A 27,293-nucleotide genomic window follows, 5' to 3' on the forward strand; every position below is an offset into this window, starting at 1 on the left:
ACTGGGATTCTCTGCCTCTGCCTGGCCGGTTCCCCTCTCTCCACTGGGATTCTCTGCCTCTGCCTGGCCGGTTCCCCTCTCTCCACTGGGATTCTCTGCCTCTGACAGAGCCTATTACATGGGCTGAGTCACTGGCTTACTGGTGCTCCTCCATGCCGTTCCTGGGAGAGGTGCGTCACTTGAGTGGGTTACATATCACTGGCTTACTAGTGTAAATGTTGGTGGGGCAATTTTTTAAATGTTTAGATGGATGCCAGCAAAGCCACTACACAACACTAAACAATAAACAATACATTAATTGCACTATAACAGTGACAAACGGTGCCCACAAACTGTTAGGGCCTACATAAAGCTGTCCCAACATCTTACCACTGCTATCAGTGGATCCTTGTCTGGCAGCCAAACAGTTCATTCAGCCTCAGGCTAAAACACCTGCAATGTGGAGTTGCCTCTTTATTTTTATTTTTTGCTAAACAAGGTGGGGCTCACCTGCCCTGAATGACAGATTGCAACTGTTTGTACATTGCGTTCCCCGGAGTTATATATCGTTCAAACTTGATTTAAACAAGCCTATAAACAAGTGTTCTCATTAACCAATCAGATCTCTGCTCACCCATCACCTCGCCCCTGATTGGACACTATTATCCCCACGCCCCTGATTGGACACTATTAGAGGAAGGAAACTCGACTTCCAGCGTGCAGAAATTTTTTCTATTCGGGACTTGAGAGCGTTTAGGTCAGGACGTGAAGACATGGCAATGAAGGCTGTTTGCGTGCTCAAAGGCACCGGTGAAGTTACCGGGACCGTATTCTTTGAGCAGGAGGTAAAATATTTCGTTTATATGGGGAAATACATGTGTGCATTTGGAGACGTAGTCTGTGTAGATGATGGGGCCTCGTTCAACTAGCTAACGTTAGCGACTGGGATATCTTAGCTCACTAACGTTGTCAACTCTTGCCGGTCACTTATGCAACTGTTAAGTCTCATAGATCCCTAGCTAATTATTTTACTGACGACGTTTTTTAACGCTAACGAGGTTGCTTTAAAGAAAAATATAGATATATATGTCTGCTTAAAACCGGTTTAATTCAAAGCTCAGTCGTTTAGTTGACAGCCTGCAGGCCGTAGCGTGTCTCCCAGCCGTCTCGTAACCTGTAGTTGCACTTTTAAACCCCTCATTGTAAATGATTAACTCCATGTAGTTAGATGCCATAGCTGGTAGTCTGTAAGCAAGGTAAATTGGGATTTATATGCATTAAATGGTAAGTAGTTCTGCCTGTTATACGCTTAATGTTTTAACTAGGAAGTTTGGGGAAAACCAATGCAAACTACTAACACGTTACCGTACCTACTAAAACACGGCGGGGAACAGATTAATAAAAGGCCGACCCCCTTTAAAAATAAATGTTTTTTTATTTTTATTGCTGAGTCATTGTATCCTGTGCGCCAGTCCGTTTCTGGTCTCCTGTTAACAGAGCAGATACAGTAAGGGAGTTTGTCCTGTCGGATCCGGCTGGAGTCCTTCTGCCTTGTCTTCCACCTCCATTTCCCCTGAACCTGGTGTGTTAATCTGGCCTGACCAATGTGCACTGAGAAGGCGTGTGGAGGCCAACAAACTAGCGGTGACTGTTGTAAAACTGGTTCACAGTTGATCTCTCAACATTAAGTCGCTCTGGATAAGAGCGTCTGCTAAATGACTTAAATGTAATGTAATTTACAAAATGTCTAAACGTCCGGTGCCATATACTGTGCTGTCATGCCAAACACTTGATAAATTACTTGGGGTGCGTTCGTAAATTCACTCTGGCTAAAAACCGCAGAATAACCGATGGATTAATGAACTGGTTTGGGCTGGTTGAATACTGATTGGTTGACAGCCGTGGTATATCAGACGTATACCACGTGTATGACAACGTTTTTACTGTTCTAGTTACTTTGGTAACCCGTTTGAAGATATTTAGTTCAGTATATAGATTTTTTTTAATTACATGTTTTCTTACTTTATCTATTTAGCCAACATAATGTTTCTCCTATTCCTCTCTGATAAGATAAGCATGTTTGTGCATCACTATCTAGCTAGACACCAGCGCAGCTACCAGGCAGTGTTAGCGAGCCACGTTTGCTCTGACTCTTAAAGCTAGATAGCCAGCTAACTAGTGATTTTTAGCATTAGGGGCTAACACAAGGAACAAAACTAGCAGTTGGTAGACAGTAATGTTTGTGGAGAGCAGCATGTCACCGAGCAACACAGTCCCACTGGCTCTGTGGTTGAGCCAACCGCTCTCTCCTTTAGGTGCAGGCGGGCACCGAGAGACTGAAAAACACAGCTTTATCTCAAGGCCATCAGGCTGTTAAACAGCCACCACTAACATTGAGTGGCTGCTGCCAACATACTGACTCATCTCTAGCTCACTTTAATAATGGAAAAATTGGATGTAATAAACGTGTCACTTTAAACAATGCCACTTAATATAATGTTTACATACCCTACATTACTCATCTCATGTGTATATACGGTACTCTATACCATCTACTGCAACTTGCCGTTCGGCCATCACTCATTCATATAATAATATATTATTCCTTTACACTTGTGTAAGGTAGTTGTTGTGGAATTGTTAGTTATTACCGCACAGTCGGAACTAGAAGCACAAGCATTTCCCGACACTCGCATTAACATCTGCTAACCATGTGTATGTGACCAATACGATTTGAGGAGGTGTGGTTAGTGGCATGCAGGAAGAGGGGGAATAGCAAATGGAGTAATCCATAAAACCGTACAGTGTGTGTATAGGCCTATAACTTCTGTCTGTAGGGCGCCGATGGTCCAGTGAAGCTGATTGGGGAGATCTCTGGTCTGGCCCCGGGGGAACATGGCTTCCACGTCCATGCTTTTGGAGACAACACCAACGGCTGTATGAGTGCCGGACCCCACTTCAACCCCCACAACAAGACCCACGGAGGACCCACTGATGCTGTTCGGTTAGTCTGGTCCCCCATGACTGAAGGAGTTAGGCCTGATAGACCAGGAGTTTTTCCAATCCTCTCCTCGGATATTCCCAGCTGTTTCATCGACACAATTGTGAAACGTCTGGATGGTCCCAGAGGAGAGTTTTGAAAGCTATTGCGCTAGATGGCCACACGAGTAATGATTTAATGGTACAGCTGTGTAGACTGTTCAACACAGTTCTACAAAGACCTAATAGAATTGGTTATAATCAAGCACGTAGAAGTCTAGTTAATGTAATTTACATTTGGCATTTACATTTAACTCTTGCCAGTCTTGCCCTTGTTTAACCTGCTAATTGTCTATGGGACAGACCCACTAAGTGTAGAATCTCTCCGTTGAACCTCTCATCCCCTCACGTCCTCTGTTTAACTCTTGCCAGTCTTGCCCTTCCTGGGACGACCCCTCGTCCTCACGCCCTCCTCCTCACGCCCTCTCCTCCCCTCACGTCCTCATCCTCCTCCCCTCACGCCCTCTCTCACGCCCTCCCCTCACGCCCTCCTCCCCTCACGCCCCTCCCCTCACGTCCTCTCCTCCCTCACGCCCTCTCCTCCCCTCACGTCCTCTCCTCCCCTCACGCCCTCTCCTCCTCACGCCCCTCCTCCCCTCACGTCCTCCCTCTCCTCCCCTCACGCCCTCTCCTCCTCACGCCTCTCCTCCTCACGCCCTCCTCCCTCACGCCCTCTCCTCCTCACGCCCTCCTCCTCTCCTCCCCTCACGCCCCTCCTCCTCACGCCCTCCCCCCTCACGCCCTCTCCTCCCCTCACGCCCTCTCCTCCCCTCACGCCCTCTCCTCCCCTCACGCCCTCTCCTCCCTCACGCCCTCTCCCCTCACGCCCTCTCCTCCCCTCACGCCCTCTCCTCCTCACGCCCCCTCCCCTCACGCCCTCTCCTCCCCTCACGCCCTCTCCTCCCCTCACGTCCTCTCCTCCCCTCACGCCCTCTCCTCCCCTCACGCCCTCTCCTCCCCTCACGTCCTCTCCTCCCTCACGCCCTCTCCTCCCCTCACGCCCTCTCCTCCCCTCACGTCCTCTCCTCCCCTCACGTCCCTCTCCTCCCCTCACGTCCTCTCCTCCTCCGTCCTCTCTCCTCCCTCACGTCCTCTCCTCCCCTCACGTCCTCTCCTCCCCTCCGTCCCTCCTCCCCTCACGTCCTCTCCTCCCCTCACGTCCTCTCCTCCCCTCCGTCCTCTCCTCCCCTCACGTCCTCTCCTCCCCTCACGTCCTCTCCTCCCCTCCGTCCTCCCTCCCCTCGTCCTCTCCTCCCCTCCTCCTCTCCTCCCTCCGTCCTCTCCTCCCCTCCGTCCTCTCCTCCCTCACGTCCCTCCTCCTCCTCCCCTCCTCCTCCCTCGTCCTCTCCTCCCCTCCGTCCTCTCTCTCCTCCGTCCTCTCCTCCCCTCGTCCTCTCCTCCCCTCCGTCCTCTCCCCTCACGTCCCCCTCCCTCACGTCCTCTCCTCCCCTCCGTCCTCTCCTCCCCTCCGTCCTCTCCTCCCCTCACGTCCCTCCTCCCCTCACGTCCTCTCCTCCCCTCACTCCCCCTCCCCCCTCCTCTCCTCCTCTCCTCCCCTCACGTCCTCTCCTCCCCTCACGTCCTCTCCTCCCCTCCGTCCTCTCCTCCCCTCCGTCCCTCCTCCCCTCACGTCCTCTCTCCTCCCCTCCGTCCTCTCCTCCCCTCCACGTCCTCTCTCCTCACGTCCTCCCTCCTCCGTCCTCTCCTCCCCTCCGTCCTCTCCTCCCCTCTCCGTCCCTCTCCTCCCCTCCGTCTCTCCTCCCCTCCGTCCTCTCCTCCCCTCACGTCCTCTCCTCCCCTCACGTCCTCTCCTCCCCTCCGTCCTCTCCTCCCCTCACGTCCTCTCCTCCCTCCGTCGTCCTCTCCTCCCCTCACGTCCTCTCCTCCCCTCACGTCCTCTCCTCCCCTCACGTCCTCTCCTCCCCTCACGTCCTCTCCTCCCCTCACGTCCTCTCCTCCCCTCCTCCTCTCCTCCCCTCCTCTCTCCTCCCCTCCCGTCCTCTCCTCCCCTCACGTCCTCTCCTCCCCTCACGTCCCTCCTCCCCTCACGTCCTCTCCTCCCCTCACGTCCTCTCCTCCCCTCACGTCCTCTCCTCCCTCCTCCCTCCTCCTCCCCTCTCACGCCCCTCCCCTCGTCCTCACTCCTCCCCTCACGTCCTCTCCTCCCCTCACGTCCTCTCCTCCCCTCCGTCCTCTCCTCCTCCCCTCACGTCCTCTCCTCCCCTCCGTCCTCTCCTCCCCTCCGTCCTCTCCTCCCCTCACGTCCTCTCCTCCCCTCCGTCCTCTCCTCCCCTCCGTCCTCTCCTCCCCTCCGTCCTCTCCTCCCCTCCGTCCTCTCCTCCCCTCCGTCCTCTCCTCCCCTCACGTCCTCTCTCCTCCCCTCCCACGTCCTCTCCTCCCCTCCGTCCTCTCTCCTCCCCTCCCGTCCTCTCCTCCCCTCCGTCCTCTCCTCCCCTCACGTCCTCTCTCTCCCTCACGTCCTCTCCTCCCCTCACGTCCTCTCCTCCCCTCACGTCCTCTCCTCCCCTCACGTCCTCTCCTCCCCTCCGTCCTCTCCTCCCCTCCGTCCTCTCCTCCCCTCGTCCCTCTCCTCCCCTCCGTCCTCTCCTCCCCTCACGTCCTCTCCTCCCCTCACGTCCTCTCCTCCGTCCTCTCCTCCTCGTCCTCTCCTCCTCACGTCCTCTCCTCCCTCACGTCCTCTCTCCCTCCTCCCCTCACGTCCTCTCCTCCCCTCACGTCCTCTCCTCCCCTCCGTCCTCTCCTCCCCTCACGTCCTCTCCTCCCCTCCGTCCTCTCCTCCCCTCCTCCTCACTCCCTCTCCCTCCGTCCCTCTCCTCCCCTCCGTCCTCTCCTCCCCTCACGTCCTCTCCTCCCCTCACGTCCTCTCCTCCCCTCACGTCCTCTCCTCCCCTCCGTCCTCTCCTCCCCTCACGTCCTCTCCTCCGTCCTCTCCTCCCCTCACGTCCTCTCTCCTCCCCTCACGTCCTCTCCTCCCCTCACGTCCTCTCCTCCCCTCACGTCCTCTCCTCCCCTCACGTCCCCTCTCCTCCCCTCCGTCCTCTCGCCCTCCCCTCCGCCCTCTCCTCCCTCACGTCCTCTCCTCCTCCGCCCTCGTCCTCTCACTCCCCTCCGCCCTCTCCTCCCCTCACGTCCTCTCCTCCCCTCACGTCCTCTCCTCCCCTCCGTCCTCTCCTCCTCCTCCCTCCGTCCTCTCCTCCCCTCACGCCTCTCCTCCCCTCCGCCCTCTCCTCCCCTCCGTCCTCTCCTCCCCTCCCGTCCTCTCCTCCCCTCCTCACGTCCTCTCCTCCCCTCCGTCCTCTCCTCCCCTCACGTCCTCTCCTCCCCTCACGTCCTCTCCTCCCCTCACGTCCTCTCCTCCCCTCCGCCCTCTCCTCCCCTCACGTCCTCTCCTCCTCCTCCCGTCCTCTCCTCCTCCGTCCTCTCCTCCCCTCACGTCCTCTCCCCCCTCACGTCCTCTCCTCCCCTCACGTCCTCTCCTCCCCTCCGCCCTCTCCTCCCCTCCGTCCTCTCCTCCCTCACGTCCTCTCCTCCCCTCACGTCCTCTCCTCCTCACGTCCTCTCCTCCCCTCCGTCCTCTCCTCCCCTCCGTCCTCTCCTCCCCTCACGTCCTCTCCTCCTCACGTCCTCTCCTCCCCTCACGTCCTCTCCTCCCCTCCGTCCTCTCCTCCCCTCACGTCCTCTCCTCCCCTCACGTCCTCTCCTCCCCTCCGTCCTCTCCTCCCCCTCCGTCCTCTCCTCCCTCACGTCCCTCCTCCCCTCCGTCCTCTCCTCCCCTCACGTCCTCTCCTCCCCTCCGTCCTCCCTCCCTCACGTCTCTCCTCCCTCCGTCCTCTCCTCCCCTCCACGTCCCTCTCCTCCCCTCACGTCCTCTCCTCCCCTCACGTCCTCTCCTCCCTCCTCCACGTCCCTCTCCTCCCCTCACGTCCTCCTCTCCTCCCCTCCGTCCTCTCCTCCCCTCACGTCCTCCTCCCCTCCGTCCTCTCCTCCCCTCCGTCCTCTCCTCCCCTCCGTCCTCTCCTCCCCTCCGTCCTCTCCTCCCCTCCTCCCTCCTCTCCTCCCCTCCGTCCTCCTCCCCTCCCGTCCCCCTCCTCCCCTCCACGTCCCTCCTCCCCTCACGTCCTCTCCTCCCCTCACGTCCCTCTCCTCCCCTCCGTCCTCTCCTCCCCTCCCCTCTCCTCCCTCACGTCCTCTCCTCCCTCCGTCCTCTCCTCCCCTCACGTCCTCTCCCTCCCTCACGTCCTCTCCTCCCCTCCGTCCTCTCCTCCCCTCACGTCCTCTCCTCCCCTCCGTCCTCTCCTCCTCCTCCTCCGTCCCTCGCCCCTCCCCTCACGTCCTCTCCTCCCCTCCGTCCTCCCTCCCCTCCGTCCCTCTCCCCTCCGTCCCTCCCCTCCTCCTCTCCTCCCCTCACGTCCTCTCCTCCCCTCCGTCCTCTCCTCCCCTCCGTCCTCCTCCTCCCTCTCCTCCTCTCCTCCCCTCACGTCCTCTCCTCCCCTCACGTCCTCTCCTCCCCTCCGTCCTCTCCTCCCCTCACGCCCTCTCCTCCCCTCACGTCCTCTCCTCCCCTCTCCGTCCTCTCCTCCCTCACGTCCTCTCCTCCCCTCCGTCCTCTCCTCCCCTCCGTCCTCTCCTCCCCTCCACGTCCTCTCCTCCCCTCCGCCCTCTCCTCCCCTCCTCTCCTCCTCACTCCTCCCCTCACGTCCTCTCTCCTCCCCTCCGCCCTCTCCTCCCCTCCGTCCTCTCCTCCCCTCCGTCCTCTCCTCCTCCGTCCTCTCCTCCTCTCCCTCCCGTCCTCTCCTCCCCTCACGTCCTCTCCTCCCCTCCGTCCTCTCCTCCCCTCACGTCCTCTCCTCCCCTCACGTCCTCTCCTCCCCTCACGTCCTCTCCTCCCCTCACGTCCTCTCCTCCTCCGCCCGTCCTCTCTCCTCCCCTCACGTCCTCTCCTCCCCTCACGTCCTCTCCTCCCCTCACGTCCTCTCCTCCCCTCACGTCCTCTCCTCCCCTCCTCTCCCTCCCTCCTCTCCTCCCCCTCACGTCCTCTCCTCCCCTCACGTCCTCTCCTCCCCTCACGTCCTCTCCTCCCTCACGTCCTCTCCTCCCCTCCGTCCTCTCCTCCCCTCCGTCCTCTCTCCTCCCCTCACGTCTCTCTCCTCCCCTCCGTCCCTCCTCCCCTCCGTCCTCTCCTCCCCTCACGTCCTCTCCTCCCCTCTCGTCCTCTCCTCCCCTCACGTCCTCTCCTCCCCTCCGTCCTCTCCTCCCCTCACGTCCTCTCCTCCCCTCACGTCCTCTCCTCCCCTCACGTCCCTCTCCTCCCCCTCACGTCCTCTCCTCCCCTCACGTCCTCTCCTCCCCTCCCGTCCTCTCCTCCCCTCCGTCCTCTCCTCCCCTCACGCCCTCTCCTCCCCTCCGTCCTCTCCTCCCCGCCCGTCCTCCTCCTCCCCTCCGTCCTCTCCTCCCCTCACGTCCTCTCCTCCCCTCACGTCCTCTCTCCTCCCTCCGTCCTCTCCTCCCCTCGCCCGTCCTCTCCTCCCCTCACGTCCTCTCCTCCCCTCACGTCCTCTCCTCCCCTCACGTCCTCTCCTCCCCTCCGTCCTCTCCTCCCTCACGTCCTCCTCTCCTCCCCTCCCGTCCTCTCCTCCCCTCACGTCCTCTCCTCCCCTCCGTCCTCTCCTCCCCTCACGTCCTCCTCCCCTCACGTCCCCTCCCTCACGTCCTCTCCTCCCTCACGTCCTCTCCTCCCCTCCGTCCTCCCTCCTCCCCTCACGTCCTCTCCTCCCCTCCGTCCCTCTCTCCTCCCCTCACGTCCTCTCCTCCCCTCACGTCTCTCCTCCCCTCACGTCCTCTCCTCCCCTCCGCCCTCTCCTCCCCTCACGTCCTCTCCTCCCCTCACGTCCTCTCCTCCCCTCCACGTCCTCTCCTCCCCTCCGTCTCTCTCCTCCCCTCACGCCCTCTCCTCCCCTCACGTCCTCTCCTCCCCTCACTCCTCCTCCTCCCCTCCTCCTCACTCCTCCCCTCCGTCCTCTCCTCCTCCGTCCTCTCCTCCCCTCCGTCCTCTCCTCCCTCACGCCCCTCTCCTCCCCTCCGTCCTCTCCTCCCCTCACGTCCTCTCCTCCCCTCCACGTCCTCTCCTCCCCTCACGTCCTCTCCTCCCCTCCGTCCTCTCCTCCCCTCCGTCCTCTCCTCCCCTCACGTCCTCTCCTCCCCTCACGTCCCTCTCCTCCCTCACGTCCTCTCCTCCCCTCCGTCCTCTCCTCCCCTCCGTCCTCTCTCCTCCTCACGTCCTCTCCTCCCCTCACGTCCTCTCCTCCCCTCACGTCCTCTCCTCCCTCACGTCCCTCCTCCTCCTCACGTCCCTCCTCCCCTCACGTCCTCTCCTCCCCCTCCGTCCTCTCCTCCCCACGTCCCTCTCCTCCCCTCACGCCCTCTCCTCCCTCCTCCCCTCCGTCCTCTCCTCCCACGTCCCTCTCCTCCCCTCACGTCCTCTCCTCCCCTCCGTCCTCTCCTCCCCTCACGTCCTCTCCTCCCCTCCCGTCCTCTCCTCCCCTCTCCTCCCTCCCTCACGTCCTCTCCTCCCCTCACCCCTCCTCTCCGCCCCTCCTCCTCTCCTCCCCTCACGTCCTCTCCTCCCCTCGTCCTCTCCTCCCCTCCGTCCTCTCCTCCCCTCACGTCCTCTCCTCCCCTCACGTCCTCTCCTCCCCTCACCGTCCTCTCCTCCCCTCCGTCCTCTCCTCCCCCTCCGTCCTCCTCTCCTCCCCTCTCACGTCCTCTCCTCCCCTCCGTCCCTCCTCCCCTCACGTCCTCTCCTCCCCTCCTCCGCCCTCCTCCCCTCACGTCCTCTCCTCCCCTCACGTCCTCTCCTCCCCTCACGTCCTCTCCTCCTCCTCACGTCCTCTCCTCCCCTCCGTCCTCTCCTCCCCTCACGTCCTCTCCTCCCCTCACGTCCTCTCCTCCCCTCCGTCCTCTCCTCCCCTCCGTCCTCTCCTCCCCTCCGTCCTCTCCTCCCCTCACGTCCTCTCCTCCCTCCTCTCTCTCCTCCCCTCCGTCCCTCTCCCCTCCGTCCTCTCCTCCCCTCCGTCCTCTCCTCCCCTCACGTCCTCTCCTCCCCTCACGTCCTCGCCCTCCCCTCCCGTCCTCTCCTCCCCTCCGTCCCTCTCCTCCCCTCACGTCCTCTCCTCCCCTCACGTCCTCTCCTCCCCTCACGTCCTCTCCTCCCCTCCGTCCTCTCCTCCCCCTCACGTCCTCTCCTCCCTCACGTCCTCTCTCCTCCCCTCCGTCCTCTCCTCCCCTCCGTCCCCTCCTCCCCTCCGTCTCTCCTCCCCCCGTCCTCTCCTCCTCACGTCCTCCTCCCCTCCGTCCTCTCCTCCCCTCCGTCCTCTCCTCCCCTCCGTCCTCTCCTCCCCTCCGTCCTCTCCTCCCCTCACGTCCTCTCCTCCCCTCACGTCCTCTCCTCCCCTCCGTCCTCTCTCCTCTCCCTCCCCTCACGTCCTCTCCTCCCCTCACGTCCTCCTCCTCCCCCTCACGTCCTCTCCTCCCCTCACGTCCTCTCCTCCCCTCCGTCCCTCTCCTCCCCTCCGCCCCTCCTCCCCTCACGTCCTCTCCTCCCCTCACGTCCTCTCCTCCCCTCCGTCCTCTCTCCTCCCCTCACGTCCTCTCCTCCCCTCCCGTCCTCCTCCTCCCCTCCGTCCTCTCCTCCCCTCACGTCCTCTCCTCCCTCCGTCCTCTCCTCCCCTCACGTCCTCTCCTCCCCTCCGTCCTCTCCTCCCCCTCACGTCCCTCTCCTCCCCTCACGTCCTCTCCTCCCCTCACGTCCTCTCCTCCCTCACGTCCTCTCCTCCCCTCACGTCCTCTCCTCCCCTCCGTCCTCTCTCCTCCCCTCACGTCCTCTCCTCCCCTCACGTCCTCTCCTCCCCTCCGTCCTCTCCTCCCCCTCACTCCCTCCTCCCCTCACGTCCTCTCCTCCCCTCACGTCCTCTCCTCCCCTCACGTCCTCTCCTCCCCTCACGTCCTCTCCTCCCCTCACGTCCTCTCCTCCCCTCACGTCCTCTCCTCCCCTCACGTCCTCTCCTCCCCTCACGTCCTCTCCTCCCCTCACGTCCTCTCCTCCCTCACGTCCTCTCCCTCCCCTCCCCCGTCCTCTCCTCCCTCTCCTCCCTCTCCGTCCCTCCTCCCGCCCTCCTCTCCTCCCCTCACGTCCTCTCCTCCCCTCACGTCCTCTCCTCCCTCACGTCCTCTCCTCCCCTCACGTCCTCTCCTCCCCTCCGTCCTCTCCTCCCCTCACGTCCTCTCCTCCCTCCCCTCTCTCCTCACGCCCTCCGTCCCTCACTCCTCCCCTCACGTCCTCTCCTCCCCTCCCGTCCTCTCCTCCCCTCCTCCTCTCCTCCCCTCACGTCCTCTCCTCCCCTCCGTCCTCTCCTCCCCTCCGTCCTCTCCTCCCCTCACGTCCCTCTCCTCCCCTCCGTCCTCTCCTCCCCTCACGTCTCTCTCCTCCCCTCACGTCCTCTCCTCCCCTCACGTCCTCTCCTCCCCTCCGTCCTCTCCCCCTCACGTCCTCTCCTCCCCTCCGTCCTCTCCTCCCCTCCCGTCCTCACCCCTCCCCTCACGCCCTCTCCTCCCCTCACGTCCCTCTCCTCCCCTCACGTCCTCTCCTCCCCTCACGTCCTCTCCTCCCCTCACGTCCCCTCCCCTCCGTCCTCTCCTCCTCCGTCCTCTCCTCCCCTCGTCCTCTCCTCCCCTCACGTCCTCTCCTCCCCTCCGTCCTCTCCTCCCCTCACGTCCTCTCCTCCCCTCACGTCCTCTCCTCCCCTCCCCGTCCCCCTCCTCCCCTCCGTCCTCTCCTCCCCTCACGTCCTCTCCTCCCCCTCCGTCCTCCTCCTCCCCTCACGTCCTCTCCTCCCTCCGTCCTCTCCTCCCCTCACGTCCTCTCCTCCCCTCACCTCCTCTCCTCCCCTCACGTCCTCTCCTCCCCTCACGTCCTCTCCTCCCCTCCGTCCTCTCCTCCCCTCACGTCCTCTCCTCCTCGTCCTCTCCTCCCCTCACGTCCTCTCCTCCCCTCACGTCCTCTCCTCCCCTCGTCCTCTCCTCCCCTCCGTCCTCTCCTCCCCTCACGTCCTCTCCTCCCCTCCGTCCTCTCCTCCCCTCCGTCCCTCTCCTCCCCTCCGTCCTCTCCTCCCCTCACGTCCTCTCCTCCCCTCACGTCCTCTCCTCCCCTCACGTCCTCTCCTCCCCTCACGTCCTCTCCTCCCCTCACGTCCCTCTCCTCCCCTCCGTCCTCTCCTCCCCTCGTCCTCTCCTCCCCTCCGTCCTCTCCTCCCCTCCGTCCTCTCCTCCCCTCCGTCCTCTCCTCCCCTCCGTCCTCTCCTCCCCTCACGTCCTCTCCTCCCCTCCGTCCTCTCCTCCCCTCACGTCCTCTCCTCCCCTCACGTCCTCTCCTCCCCTCCGTCCTCTCCTCCCCTCACGTCCCTCTCCTCCTCCGCCCTCCTCCTCCGCCCTCCTCTCCTCCCCTCACGTCCTCTCCCTCACGCCCTCCTCCTCCTCGTCCCTCCTCCCTCACGTCCTCTCCTCCCCTCACGTCCTCTCCTCCTCACTCCCCTCCCCTCCGTCTCTCCTCCTCCTCACGCCCTCTCCTCCCCTCACGTCCTCTCCTCCTCCTCCCTCCCCTCACGTCCTCTCCTCCCCTCCGTCCTCTCCTCCCCTCACGTCCTCTCCTCCCCTCCTCCTCCTCCTCCCTCCGTCCTCTCCTCCCCTCACGCCCTCTCCTCCCCTCACGTCCTCTCCTCCCCTCCGTCCTCTCCTCCCCTCACGCCCTCCTCCCTCCTCCCCTCCTCCCTCCGTCCCCTCCTCCTCTCTCTCCCCCTCACGTCCTCTCCTCCCCTCGTCCTCTCCTCCCCTCACGTCCTCTCCTCCCCTCCGTCCTCTCCTCCCCTCACGTCCCTCTCCTCCCCTCACGTCCTCTCCTCCCCTCCGTCCTCTCCTCCCCTCACGCCCCTCTCCTCCCTCACGTCCCTCTCCTCCCCTCACGTCCTCTCCTCCCCTCCGTCCTCTCCTCCCCTCACGTCCTCTCCTCCCCTCACGTCCTCTCCTCCCCTCACGTCCTCTCCTCCCCTCCCGTCCCTCTCCTCCCCTCCCGTCCTCTCTCCTCCCCTCCGTCCCTCTCCTCCCCTCACGTCCTCTCCTCCCCTCACGTCCTCTCCTCCCCTCACGTCCTCTCCTCCCCTCCGTCCTCTCCTCCCCTCCGTCCTCTCCTCCCCTCCGTCCCTCTCCTCCCCTCCGTCCTCTCCTCCCCTCCGTCCTCTCCTCCCCTCCACGTCCTCTCCTCCCCTCACGTCCTCTCCTCCCCTCCGTCCTCTCCTCCCCTCACGTCCTCTCCCCTCCGTCCTCTCCTCCCCTCCTCCTCCTCTCCTCCCCTCCGTCCTCTCCTCCCCTCCGTCCCTCTCCTCCCTCACGTCCTCTCCTCCCCTCCGTCCTCTCCTCCCCTCACGTCCTCTCCTCCCCTCCGTCCTCTCCTCCCCTCACGTCCCTCTCCTCCCCTCCTCCTCTCCTCCCCTCACGTCCTCTCTCCTCCCCTCGTCCTCTCCTCCCTCGTCCTCTCCTCCCCTCCGTCCTCTCCTCCCCTCACGTCCTCTCTCCTCCCCCTCCCGTCCTCTCCTCCCTCGTCCTCTCCTCCCCTCACGTCCTCTCCTCCCCTCCGTCCTCTCCTCCCCTCCGTCCTCTCCTCCCCTCACGTCCTCTCCTCCCCTCCGTCCTCTCCTCCCCTCCCGTCCTCTCTCCTCCCCTCACGTCCTCTCCTCCCCTCCGTCCTCTCCTCCCCTCCGTCCTCTCCTCCCCTCACGTCCTCTCCCTCCCCTCCGTCCTCTCCTCCCTCCGTCCTCTCCTCCCCTCCGTCCTCCTCCCTCCTCTCTCCTCCGTCCTCTCCTCCCTCCGTCCTCTCCTCCCCTCCGTCCTCTCCTCCCCTCACGTCCCTCTCCTCCCCTCCGTCCTCTCCTCCCCCCTCCTCTCCTCCCCTCCGTCTCCTCCCCTCCGTCCTCTCCTCCCCTCACGTCCTCTCCTCTCCCCTCCGTCCTCTCCTCCCCCTCCGTCCTCTCCTCCCCTCCGTCCTCTCCTCCCCTCACGTCCCTCTCCTCCCCTCGTCCTCCCTCCCCTCACGTCCCTCTCCTCCCCTCACGTCCCTCTCCTCCCCTCACGTCCTCTCCTCCCCTCACGTCCTCTCCTCCCCTCCGTCCCTCTCCTCCCCTCCGTCCTCTCCTCCCCTCACGTCCTCTCCTCCCCTCCGTCCTCTCCTCCCCTCCGTCCTCTCCTCCCTCCGTCCTCTCCTCCCCTCACGTCCTCTCCTCCCTCCGTCCTCTCCTCCCCTCCGTCCTCTCCTCCCCTCCGTCCTCTCCTCCCCTCCGTCCTCTCCTCCCCTCACGTCCTCTCCTCCCCTCGTCCTCTCCTCCCCCTCCGTCCTCTCCTCCCCCCACGTCCTCTCCTCCCCTCCGTCCTCTCCTCCCCTCCGTCCTCTCCTCCCCTCCGTCCTCTCCTCCCCTCCGTCCTCTCCTCCCCTCCGTCCTCTCCTCCCCTCCGTCCTCTCCTCCCCTCCGTCCTCTCCTCCCCTCCGTCCCTCTCCTCCCCTCACGTCCTCTCCTCCCCTCCGTCCTCTCCTCCCCTCCGTCCTCCTCCTCCCCCTCCGTCCCTCTCCTCCCCTCCGTCCTCTCCTCCCCTCCGTCCTCTCCTCCCCTCCCTCCTCTCCTCCCCTCCTCTCTCCTCCCTCCGTCCTCTCTCCTCCCCTCCGTCCTCTCCTCTCACGTCCTCTCCTCCTCCCCCGTCCTCTCCTCCCCTCCGTCCTCTCCTCCCTCACGTCCTCTCCTCCCCTCCGTCCCTCCTCCCCTCACGTCCCTCCTCCCTCCGTCCCTCTCCTCCCCTCCGTCCTCTCCTCCCCTCACGTCCTCTCCTCCCCTCCGTCCTCTCCTCCCCTCACGTCCTCTCCTCCCCTCCGTCCTCTCCTCCCCTCCGTCCCTCTCCTCCCCTCCGTCCTCTCTCCTCCCCTCCGTCCTCTCCTCCCCTCCGTCCTCTCCTCCCTCCGTCCTCTCCTCCCCTCCCGTCCTCTCCTCCCCTCCGTCCTCTCCTCCTCCCCACGTCCCTCCTCCCCTCACGTCCTCTCCTCCCCTCCGTCCTCTCTCCTCCCTCCGTCCTCTCCTCCCCTCACGTCCTCTCCTCCCCTCACGTCCTCTCCTCCCCTCACGTCCTCTCCTCCCCTCCGTCCCTCTCCTCCCCTCACGTCCTCTCCTCCCCTCCGTCCCTCTCCTCCCCTCACGTCCTCCCTCCCTCCTCCCCTCCGTCCTCTCCTCCCCTCACGTCCTCTCCTCCCCCTCACGTCCCTCTCCTCCCCTCCCTCCTCCTCCTCCCCTCCGTCCCCTCTCTCCTCCCCTCCGTCCCTCTCCTCCCCTCCGTCCTCTCCTCCTCCTCACGTCCCTCCTCCCCTCCGTCCTCTCCTCCTCCCTCCGTCCCCTCCTCCCCTCACGTCCCCTCCTCCCTCCGTCCTCTCCTCCCCTCACGTCCTCTCCTCCCCTCCGTCCCCTCCTCCCCTCACGTCCCTCTCCTCCCCTCACGTCCCCTCCTCCCCTCCGTCCTCTCCTCCCCTCACGTCCTCTCCTCCCCTCACGTCCCCTCCTCCCCTCCGTCCCCTCCTCCCCTCCGTCCTCTCCTCCCCTCCGTCCCCTCCTCCTCACGTCCCTCCTCCCCTCCGTCCCCTCCTCCCCTCCGTCCTCTCCTCCCCTCCGTCCCCTCCTCCCCTCCGTCCCCTCCTCCCCTCCGTCCCCTCCTCCTCACGTCCCTCCTCCCCTCCGTCCCCTCCTCCCCTCCGTCCCTCCTCCCCTCCGTCCCCTCCTCCCCTCGTCCCCTCCTCCCCTCCGTCCCCTCCTCCCCTCCGTCCCCTCCTCCCCTCCCGTCCCCTCCTCCCCTCACGTCCCCTCCTCCCCTCCGTCCCTCCTCCCCTCCGTCCCTCCTCCCCTCACGTCCCCTCCTCCCCTCCTCCGTCCCCTCCTCCCCTCCGTCCTCCTCTCCTCCCTCCGTCCCCTCCTCCCCTCCGTCCCCTCCTCCCCTCCGTCCCCTCCTCCCCTCCGTCCTCCTCCTCCCTCTCCTCCCCTCCTCCCCCCTCCTCCGTCCCCTCCTCCCCTCCCGTCCCCCTCCTCCCCTCACGTCCCCTCCTCCCCTCACGTCCCCTCCCCCTCCCCTCTCCCTCCTCCCTCCTCCCCTCCTCCCTCCGTCCCCTCCTCCCCTCCGTCCCCTCCTCCCCTCCGTCCCCTCCTCCCTCCGTCCCCTCCTCCCCTCACGTCCCCTCCTCCCCTCACGTCCCTCCTCCCCTCCGTCCCCTCCTCCTCCCCTCCGTCCCTCCTCCCCTCCGTCCCCTCCTCCCCTCCGTCCCCTCCTCCCCTCACTCCCCCCTCCCCCTCCGTCCCCTCCTCCCCTCACGTCCCCTCCTCCCCTCACGTCCCTCCTCCCCTCCCGTCCCCTCCTCCCCTCCCGTCCCCTCCTCCCCTCCGTCCCCTCCTCCCCTCCGTCCCCTCCTCCCCTCCGTCCCCTCCTCCCCTCCGTCCCCTCCTCCCCTCCGTCCCCTCCTCCCCTCCGTCCCCTCCTCCCCTCCGTCCCCTCCTCCCCTCCCGTCCCTCCTCCCCTCCGTCCCTCCTCCCCTCACGTCCCCTCCTCCCCTCACGTCCCCTCCTCCCCTCCGTCCCCTCCTCCCCTCCGTCCCCTCCTCCCCTCCGTCCCCTCCCCTCCTCCCCTCCTCCTCACGTCCCTCCTCCCCTCACGTCCCCTCCTCCCTCCGTCCCCTCCTCCCCTCCGTCCCCTCCTCCCCTCCGTCCCTCCTCCCTCACGTCCCCTCCTCCCTCCGTCCCTCCTCCCCTCCGTCCCCTCCTCCCCCCTCCCGTCCCCTCCTCCCCTCCGTCCCCTCCTCCCTCACGTCCCCTCCCTCCCTCCGTCCCCTCCTCCCCTCCGTCCCCTCCTCCCTCCGTCCCCCCTCCCCCTCCCCTCACGTCCCCTCCTCCCCTCCGTCCCCTCCTCCCCTCACGTCCCCTCCTCCCTCGTCCCTCCTCCCCTCCGTCCCTCCTCCCCCTCCGTCCCCTCCTCCCCTCACGTCCCCTCCCTCCCCTCCGTCCTCCCCTCCTCCCCTCCTCCCCTCCGTCCCCTCCTCCCCTCCGTCCCCTCCTCCCCCTCCCTCCTCCCTCCGTCCCCTCCTCCCCTCCTCCTCCCCTCCGTCCCCCTCCTCCCCTCCTCCCCTCCTCCCCTCACGTCCCCTCCTCCCCTCCGTCCCCTCCTCCCCTCCGTCCCCTCCTCCCTCACGTCCCCTCCTCCCCTCACGTCCCCTCCTCCCCTCCTCCCCTCCTCCCCTCCTCCCCTCCTCCCCTCCGCCCCCTCCTCCCCTCCTCCCCTCCTCCCACGCCCCTCCTCCCCCTCCCCTCCCCTCACGTCCCCTCCTCCCCTCCGTCCCCTCCTCCCCTCCGTCCCTCCTCCCTCCGTCCCCTCCTCCCTCACGTCCCCTCCTCCCCTCCCCTCCCCTCACGTCCCCTCCTCCCTCCGTCCCCTCCTCCCCCTCCGTCCCTCCTCCCCGTCCCCTCCTCCCCTCCGTCCCCTCCTCCCCTCCGTCCCCTCCTCCCCTCCGTCCCCTCCTCCCCCTCCGTCCCCTCCTCCCCTCCGTCCCCTCCTCCTCACGTCCCTCCTCCCCTCCGTCCCCTCCTCCCCTCCGTCCCCTCCTCCCCTCACGTCCCCTCCTCCCCTCCGTCCCCTCCTCCCTCACGTCCCCTCCTCCCCTCCGTCCCTCCTCCCCTCCGTCCCCCCTCCCCACGTCCCCTCCTCCCCTCCGTCCCTCCTCCCCTCACGTCCCCTCCTCCCCTCACGTCCCCTCCTCCCCTCACGTCCCCCTCCTCCCCTCACGTCCCCTCCTCCCCTCACGTCCCCTCCTCCCCTCCGTCCCCTCCTCCCTCCGTCCCTCCTCCCCTCCCCTCCTCCCCTCCGTCCCCTCCTCCCTCCGCCCCTCCTCCCCTCACGTCCCCTCCTCCCTCACGTCCCCTCCTCCCCTCACGTCCCCTCCTCCCTCCGTCCCCTCCTCCCCTCACGTCCCCTCCTCCCCTCCGTCCCCTCCTCCCTCCGCCCTCCCCTCCGTCCCCTCCTCCCCTCACGTCCCTCCTCCTCCGTCCCCTCCTCCCCTCCTCCCCTCCCTCCCACGTCCCCTCCTCCCCTCCGTCCCCTCCTCCCCTCCGTCCCTCCTCCCCTCCGTCCCCTCCTCCCCTCCGTCCCCTCCTCCCCTCACGTCCCCTCCTCCCCTCACGTCCCCTCCTCCCCTCACGTCCCCTCCTCCCCTCTCCCCTCCGTCCCTCCTCCCCTCACGTCCCCTCCTCCCCTCACGTCCCCTCCCCTCCCCCTCACGTCCCCTCCTCCCCTCACGTCCCCTCTCCCCTCACGTCCCCTCCCCCCTCACGTCCCCTCCTCCCCTCACGCCCCTCCTCCCCTCACGTCCCCTCCTCCCCTCACGTCCCCTCCTCCCTCACGTCCCCTCCTCCCCTCACGTCCCCTCCTCCCCTCACGCCCTCCTCCCCTCACGTCCCCTCCTCCCCTCACGTCCCCTCCTCCCCTCACGTCCCCTCCTCCCCTCACGTCCCCTCCTCCCCTCACGTCCCCTCCTCCCCTCACGTCCCCTCCTCCCCTCACGTCCCCTCCTCCCCTCACGTCCCCTCCTCCCCTCACGTCCCCTCCTCCCTCACGTCCCCTCCTCCCCTCCTCCCCTCTCCCCTCCTCCCCTCACGTCCCCTCCTCCCTCACGCCCTCCTCCCCTCCGTCCCCTCCCCTCACGTCCCCTCCTCCCCTCACGTCCCCTCCTCCCCTCACGTCCCCTCCTCCCCTCACGTCCCCTCCTCCCCTCACGTCCCCCTCCTCCCCTCACGTCCCCTCCTCCCCCTCACGTCCCCTCCTCCCCTCACGTCCCCTCCTCCCCTCACGTCCCCTCCTCCCCTCACGTCCCCTCCTCCCCTCAAAAACAATGTTCTGATCTCGTGCAATGTTTTTGAGGTAGCGAGGGATTTAGTGATGGGGGGGGTGGGGGGGGGGTGAATCGATAGTTACCTGGATATTATTTCTGCACTCAAACCAAAATTCCGGTCTTTTTCCCTTCATAGCTTGTTCTCATCTTCTTTTTCTAGGGAGTTCATTTGTTTTCAGAGCTTGTTTATTACTGTGGTTGCTCAACATTTGTTCTCGGGTCTCTGTCTCGTCCCTTTGTAGCAGGACACATGCTGAGCAATATGTTTGGAACATTGAATCGTAATACATATCGTGAGATTCGAATCCGTATCGTATTTGGGACCTAACTTATGGTGATCATATTGTATCGTGAGGTCCCCTGGCAATTCATAGGGAATCAAATGAATGCAGTTGCGACTCTCCCCCTGATTCTATGCCTCTCGCGTCTCATGTCCTCTGTGTTGGCTTGACCAACTGGTGCCCAGCAGAACCATCCGGGTGGAGAGATTGCATGTTGGAAGCTCCGTGATTGGCTCTCTGGCCTGATCCCCATAAATAGCATTAACATTAGGAAGTATTCAGACCCCCCTTGACTTCTTTCTCCACATTTTGTTACGTTACAGCCTGATTCTAAAATAGATTATAATTTTTAAGTCTATATAATTGGACATGATTTGGAAAGGCACACCTGTCTATGTAAGGTCCCACAGTTGACAGTGCATCTCGGCGCAAAAACCAAGCCATGAGGTCGACGGAATTGTCCGTAGGGCGCCAAGACAAGATTGTGTCGGCACAGATCTGGGGAAAGCTACCAAAACATGTTTGAAGCATTGAAAGTCCCCAAGAACAGAGTTGGAGGCCCTTCTCCCCCCCCCCCCCCCCCCTCCCCCCCCCCCCCCCCCCCCCCCCCGATTGCTTAGTTTTGCTAGGAAGTTTGGAACCACAAACTCTTCCATGTAAGAATGGAGGCCACTGTGTTCTTGGTCCTTCAAAGCTACAGATGTTTGATGGCTTGGTTTTTCCTCTGCTGTGCACTGTTAACTGTGGGACTATATATATATGACAGGTGTGCCTTTCCAAGTCATGTCCAATCAACTGAATTTACCACCTGTTTCTACAACTTGATGTGAGTCCACATCTCAAGGATGCACCTGAACTCCATTTAGAATCTCATAGCGAAGGGTCTCAATACTTGTTTTGTTTCTGTTTTTTCCAAAAATGTCAACCTGTTTTTAGCTTTGTCAATTGTGTATAAATGAATTGCATAATTTTTTTAGAAGGTTGCATTGGGGTCTGAATGCTCTGTAGTCAACGAATCATACGGTCTGAACTAAGACTCGGCGATATGCCGTTGCTACGAGCAACCGAATGAGACGCGGATAGAGAACATTAAGAGCGCCGCTGCAAGTTGACGGGACCAGAACACCAGTTTAGCCTCCACTTCACATACTTGGTTGTCGGGAAGTCTGTTTACTCCCCCAAAAAAGTAGATGCTATGTTGACTCTTATTGGGTAGATCTGTGATGCAATCAAAATGAGATCACATGCAAAAATAGTGGTTTAGGGAAATGTCAACCACCTACTCTTGGCTCATTGTCTTGCTACCGTGTGCACTTTTGGGGGTGGGGGTACACTTCTAAAACCATACCCTTTCCTCTGTCATCATATCCTGTCTGTGTTGCTAGGCACGTAGGGGACCTTGGCAACGTGACTGCAGGAGCTGACAATGTGGCTAAGATCAACATCCAGGATAAGATGTTGACTCTCACTGGACCCAACTCTATCATCGGCAGGACCATGGTGGTGAGACCCACTTTTCAGAATTGTATTCCTAATGAACACAACCACACTTAAGGTTTCTCTACATAAACACAACCCTGTTTCACCCTTAATCTCCCCTCTGTCCTGACTCTCTTTTGCGTCCCTCCCCCTTTCATCAATAGATCCATGAGAAGGCTGATGATCTGGGAAAAGGAGGCAACGAGGAGAGTCTGAAGACAGGCAACGCTGGCGGTCGGCAGGCCTGTGGTGTTATTGGCATTGCCCAGTAAACAGGACACACTCCCTTACTGGGAGCCCTGGAACACACTAGCCTCTGCTTGAAGACCACTGTAGCTACCGCAGACCCCCATAGAAGGTTCTGTAAAATACATTTCTAGCCCCACCCCTACCTAGTCCTTTATGACACCTCCATCTGACAGAACTGTGTCCCAAATGACCCCCTAGTGTTTATATAGTCCACTACATATGGGTTAGGGTGCCATATGGGACAGAGACCCTGGGTTCTGAGGGCTTTGACTCGGACACACAGGTTGCAGAATGAACCCAAATGACCTACGGCAGGTATAGACCATCCGGTAGTAGTTGTCTTCCCCCCCCCCCTCCCCCCCCGTGCACTCTGGTAAGCTAGGTGGAAATTTCACCATATTGTTTGTACCTATAAAAATCAGATCAAGTGCCCTACGATGCAGTGGCTAGGGTTGTTTTGGAATTTGGTTTCTAATGACCGCAGAATTTAAAGCGCTTATTAAAAGTTCATTATCAACCAGTATCTCTCGATCTTGCTAAGACTTGTTGCTTCCTGTCTATGTGTCATATTATCCTGTTGTACGCTGTCCTAAAGCTAGTACAGGGGACATTTTGGGCACATCCATGTATGTTCACTTTGATTACCAAGCTGCCCCAATAAATAAAAAATTAATTGTCACTGGTGAAACTCTATTGTGTTATTTTGCTGGTGTTCCTATGGTCATTATTGGCTTGTCACCTCCAGTGGAGGAGATTTGGTTGGAAGTTAACGTGAGATGGGATGGTCGAGGGCTACATCTGTAGGCAGAAATGATTTGGAAATTTAAAAAGTCATGTTTCTGTAGCATCCTAAGTAAGCTTTAGTGCCAGTTTTGAATAGAACAACCTAGACAAATATTTGTTGACTCAAAAGTGAAAGGGGGTGTACCAAATACCTCTGCAGTCACTAGGCTGTTGACCGCTGTGTTGCTGCTTACAAAAAAGGCCTCTAACTTTCGTACTCTGTAGTACATTGAGAAGTTTGCGCTTGTCATGTTTTATTAGTGCCACTAGATGGCACCATCGCCCTGTCTGTTCCAGTCACGGAATGGTTGACGGTGAGGAAGAGGTGAAGCTGGCGGGATTAACTCAGCCGTGTCTCTAACAGGTGGTGTTGATAAAATGCTCCACATGCGAGGTCTTTTGTTTAATGGAGATGAATGAGTAATGCTGAGGTTGTAGGAAACGTTGACATCCTGGCAACTTGCCGTGAGAACACGACACCGGGGTTGTGCCTGTTCACATGTTGGGCTGTGGCGGTCAGGACTTTTTTTTTTCAACTGGTGCTTTGTTAAGCAAATAACTGCTCGTCTCATGGTAATTTACCATTAAGACATTTAACCTCTCGTCTCCCACACAGCCTACAAGCCACTAATGCTGAACTTTGGAACATCTACATATTTAATAAAGTCTAAATGAATTTTTATATAGCCTACGCCTTCACAAATCTTATTTTAGAGTGCAATCAGCGGGAAAAAGCTGTTCTGAAATGACCGCAAATTTATGAATGTGCATTTTTTTGGGGGGGGTGAAAATATAATCAATTATACCCCGATGAAGACTGCTTGGCTGTCGGAACGTTGGTAATTACATTTTTGCATCTGAGCTCCTAGAGTGCGGCTCTCTTTTATTTTCAAGTTTTCTACTCCGCTAGCCAGCACCTCGTCTAAACAAACAGGTGTGTTTTTCTTATGCCAGGGAAAATGGTGAATTATCTTCCCCGCTTATGCACCGCTTATGTATGCCAGTTAGGTTCTACACCGTTTGTAAAAGCAGATTAATGTGCTTAAATTCAATACTTTATTTGGCCACTTACGTTGTGATACTAACCTTATCGAAACATATAGACCTATTGTCTAGGGTTACATGAGGTGTGTGGACGAGGGCCTTGGAAAAAGTCAACAAAAAGCATTTTTTTCCCCTTGCCTTACTGCATAAACTGGGCATCATTAACAAGTGTTTGGCTAATAGGGTCTTTACATACAGTACACTAACTATAATTAGTAAAATTAGTTTTGATTTAGAATGCACCTGTCTTGGAACAGGGAAAATGCACTTAAATAGCAAATGGACGCTTTTTCCCATGGTTTTTCATGCCAGCCAGGTAGGCTCTACTCCTGTTGTAAAGAGAAGCAATGTGCTTAATATTAGGAAAGTTTATAAATATAGTAGGCCTAGCTGATGGGATCCTCTTAACAGAGGCCATGACTCTATTTTTCTCCCACAATTGCATAGCCTATAGAAATGTTTAGCAACATGAGATCATGGTCTCATGAATTGTTAGATAAAAAAACAAAACATTTGCATTGATGTCCGAGTGATTAGAGGGACTATAGAGTGATGAGTACCAGGTAGGATACTAATGACCATCAGCAGCATCAGAGCTTGGAGAAGCCTAATTACCGTGACTAAACGGTTACGTGGAATGTGACTGTGGCCATGACTCGTGACTGCCGGTATGGCAGAAAGGCTGTTACAGTGACCGTATATGACCTGATCTCGCCGCCTCCCGACTGCCTTCCATCTTTGAGGACATTGTTAGTGGCCACTCGACGATCTGGTCAATATCATGGATAATCATAGTGAGCAGAGGTGGGGTCATTTAGAGCTATGGTTGGATTTAAATCCATTGCAATTCATAAAGTAAACTGAAATTCCAATGTTCTTTTTTAAAATTATTTATTATTATTTTACTTTAAGATGCTCTATGCAGGAATCTCTTCATTTATTTCCTGGTTGCTAAAATTGTCATAGTTTGTTTAAATTTCAGTTTGTGACAAAACAAACAAGCAAGTATAGTGTAGAGAATCATTGCACCATCTAAACCGCTGTGGATCTTCCATAACCTAAAGTATTGTATTTTCATCTGTTTCAAGCTGGTGTACAAAACTGAATGTAAAAGACTCAAGAATCAAATCAAAATCAAATCAAATTTTATTTGTCACATACACACTAACCACCCTAACCCCTAAACCCTACTAAATTACTTACCGTTAGCTCAAACTTAAACCAAATCAAATCATATTGGTCACATACACATGGTTAGCAGATGTTAATGCGAGTGTAGCGAAATGCTTGTGCTTCTAGTTCCGACAATGCAGTGATAACCAACAAGTTATCTTATTATATTATTATTATTATTATATTATTATTATTTATATTATTATTATTATTATTATATTATTAATCTAACTAACAATTCCAAAACTACTGTCTTATACACAGTGTAAGGGGATAAGGAATATGTACATAAGGATGTATGAATGAGTGATGGTACAGAGCAGCATACAGTAGATGGTATCGAGTACAGTATATACATATGAGATGAGTGTGTAGACAAAGTAAACAAAGTGGCATAGTTAAAGTGGCTAGTGATACATGTATTACATAAGGATGCAGTCGATGATGTAGAGTACAGTATATACATATGCATATGAGATGAATAATGTAGGGTATGTAACATTATATAAGGTAGCATTGTTTAAAGTGGCTAGTGATATATTTACATTTCCCATCAATTCCCATTATTAAAGTGGCTGGAGTTGGGTCAGTGTCAATGACAGTGTGTTGGCAGCAGCCACTCAATGTTAGTGGTGGCTGTTTAACAGTCTGATGGCCTTGAGATAGAAGCTGTTTTTCAGTCTCTCGGTCCCAGCTTTGATGCACCTGTACTGACCTCGCCTTCTGGATGATAGCGGGATGAACAGGCAGTGGTTCGGGTGGTTGATGTCCTTGATGATCTTTATGGCCTTCCTGTAACATCGGGTGGTGCAAAATGAGAAATAATGTGACTAAACTGAATAAAAAGGAGAAATTACACTATGAAACAAAGATAAATTACATAAAGAATGATAGTAAAAAGCTTTGAAGCACCTTATTAAATCAGATGGCTCACAAACTACCCTCCATCATTCATTAAATCAGATGGCTCACAAACTACCCTCCATCATTCATTAAATCAGATGGCTCACAAACTACCCTCCATCATTCATTGAATCAGATGGCTCACAAACTACCCTCCATCATTCATTGAATCAGATGGCTCACAAACTACCCTCCATCATTCATTGAATCAGATGGCTCACAAACTACCCTCCATCATTCATTGAATCAGATGGCTCACAAACTACCCTCCATCATTCATTGAATCAGATGGCTCACAAACTACCCTCCATCATTCATTGAATCAGATGGCTCACAAACTACCCTCCATCATTCATTGAATTGCTCACAAACTACCCTCCATCATTCATTAAATCAGATGGCTCACAAACTACCCTCCATCATTCATTGAATCAGATGGCTCACAAACTACCCTCCATCATTCATTGAATCAGATGGCTCACAAACTACCCTCCATCATTCATTGAATCAGATGGCTCATTCATCACAAAACCCACTAACATTTATTCATTGGCAAGATTAGCAAATTTAGGCATGACACGCCAGCAACAAACGCTGACACTACACATCCAAGTATATCTGACCAAATGTTTGTCTATCAACAATGACAAGCCACCGGGGTCTAACAACTTGGATGGAAAATTACTGAAGATAATAGCGGGCAGTATTGCCACTCCTATTTGCCTTATCTTCAAATTAAACCTACTAGAAAGCGTGTGCCCTCAGGCCTGGATGTGAAGCAGAAAATATTCCCCTACCTAAGAATAATAAAGTCCCCATTACTGGCTCAAATAGCCGACCAATCAGCCTGTTACCAACCCTTAGTAAACTTCTGGGAAAATTGTGTTTTGACCAGATACAATTATATTTTTACAGTAAACAAATTGACAGCAGACTTTCAGCTTATAGGGAAGGACATTCAACAAGCACAGCACATACAAATGACTGATGATTGGCTGAGAGAAAATTATGATAAAAATGATTCTGGGGGCTGTCTTGTTAGATATCAGTGCAGCTTTTGACATTATCGATCATAGTCTGCTGCTGGAAAACTTGTGTTATGGCTTTACACCCCCTGCTATAATGTGGATAAAGAGTTACCTGTCTAAAAGAACACAGAGGGTGTTATGGCTTTACACCCCCTGCTATGATGTGGATAAAGAGTTACCTGTCTAACAGAACACAGCGGGTGTTACGGCTTTACACCCCCTGCTATAATGTGGATAAAGAGTTACCTGTCTAACAGAACACAGAGGGTGTTATGGCTTTACACCCCCTGCTATAATGTGGATAAGAGATACCTGTCTAACAGAACACAGAGGGTGTTACGGCTTTACACCCCCTGCTATACTGTGGATAAAGAGTTACCTCTAACAGAACACAGAGGGTGTTATGGCTTTACACCCCCTGCTATAATGTGGATAAAGAGTTACCTGTCTAACAGAACACAGAGGGTGTTATGGCTTTACACCCCCTGCTATAATGTGGATAAAGAGTTACCTGTCTAACAGAACACAGAGGGTGTTATGGCTTTACACCCCCCTGCTATAATGTGGATAAAGAGTTACCTGTCTAACAGAACACAGAGGGTGTTCTTTAATGGAAGCCTCTCCAACATAATCCAGGTAGAATCAGGAATTCCCCAAGGCAGCTGTCTAGGCCCCTTACATTTTTAATATTTACTAACGACATGCCAATGGCTTTGAGTAAAGCCAGTGTGTCTATGTATGCGGATGACTCAACACTATAGACGTCAGTTACTACAGCGACTGAAATGACTGCAACACTTAAGAGCTGCAGTTAGTTTCCGAATGGGTGGCAAGGAATGTTAGTCCTAAATATTTCAAAAACTAAAAGCATTGTATTTGGGATAAATCATTCACTAAACCCTAAACCTCAACTACATCTTGTAATGAATAATGTGGCAGTTGAGCATGTTGAGGAGGCTAAATTGCTGCATTAACCCTGGATCGTAAACTGTCATGGTCAAAACATATTGATACAACAGTAGCTAGGATGAGGAGAAGTCTGTCTGTAATAAATCCCTGCTCTGCATTCTTAACAACACTATCAACAAGGCAGGTCCTACAGGCTCTAGTTTCTACCTTCTTAACAACACTATCAACAAGGCAGGTCCTACAGGCTCTAGTTTCTACCTTCTTAACAACACTATCAACAAGGCAGGTCCTACAGGCCCTAGTTTCTACCTTCTTAACAACACTATCAACAAGGCAGGTCCTACAGACTCTAGTTTCTACCTTCTTAACAACATTATCAACAAGGCAGGTCCTACAGGC

At 58.4% G+C, this 27,293-nt stretch overlaps 1 protein-coding gene across 1 annotated transcript; it reads left to right on the top strand.

Annotated features, from left to right (window-relative positions):
• Positions 1-666: 666 nt before the first annotated feature.
• On the top strand, positions 667-21,733 carry LOC124007232 (superoxide dismutase [Cu-Zn]-like). Its single transcript, XM_046317647.1, has 4 exons — positions 667-824; positions 2,817-2,983; positions 20,712-20,829; positions 20,970-21,733. Exons 1-4 carry the CDS (start codon positions 753-755, stop codon positions 21,075-21,077), a joined length of 465 nt encoding a protein of 154 aa, XP_046173603.1. The 5' UTR covers positions 667-752; the 3' UTR covers positions 21,078-21,733.
• The last annotated feature ends 5,560 nt before the right edge of the window (positions 21,734-27,293 follow it).

Source organism: Oncorhynchus gorbuscha, linkage group LG20 (assembly GCF_021184085.1).
Source record: "Oncorhynchus gorbuscha isolate QuinsamMale2020 ecotype Even-year linkage group LG20, OgorEven_v1.0, whole genome shotgun sequence".
Taxonomy (NCBI): domain Eukaryota; kingdom Metazoa; phylum Chordata; class Actinopteri; order Salmoniformes; family Salmonidae; genus Oncorhynchus; species Oncorhynchus gorbuscha.

Excerpts from the sequence above, each read along its gene's own strand:
- LOC124007232 (XM_046317647.1), top strand. The coding sequence starts at position 753 with ATGGCAATGAAGGCTGTTTGCGTGCTCAAAGGCACCGGTGAAGTTACC. Across the intron at positions 2,984-20,711 it reads GGACCCACTGATGCTGTTCG|GCACGTAGGGGACCTTGGCA; the intron begins GTTAGTCTGGTC and ends CTGTGTTGCTAG. Across the intron at positions 20,830-20,969 it reads TCATCGGCAGGACCATGGTG|ATCCATGAGAAGGCTGATGA; the intron begins GTGAGACCCACT and ends TTTCATCAATAG.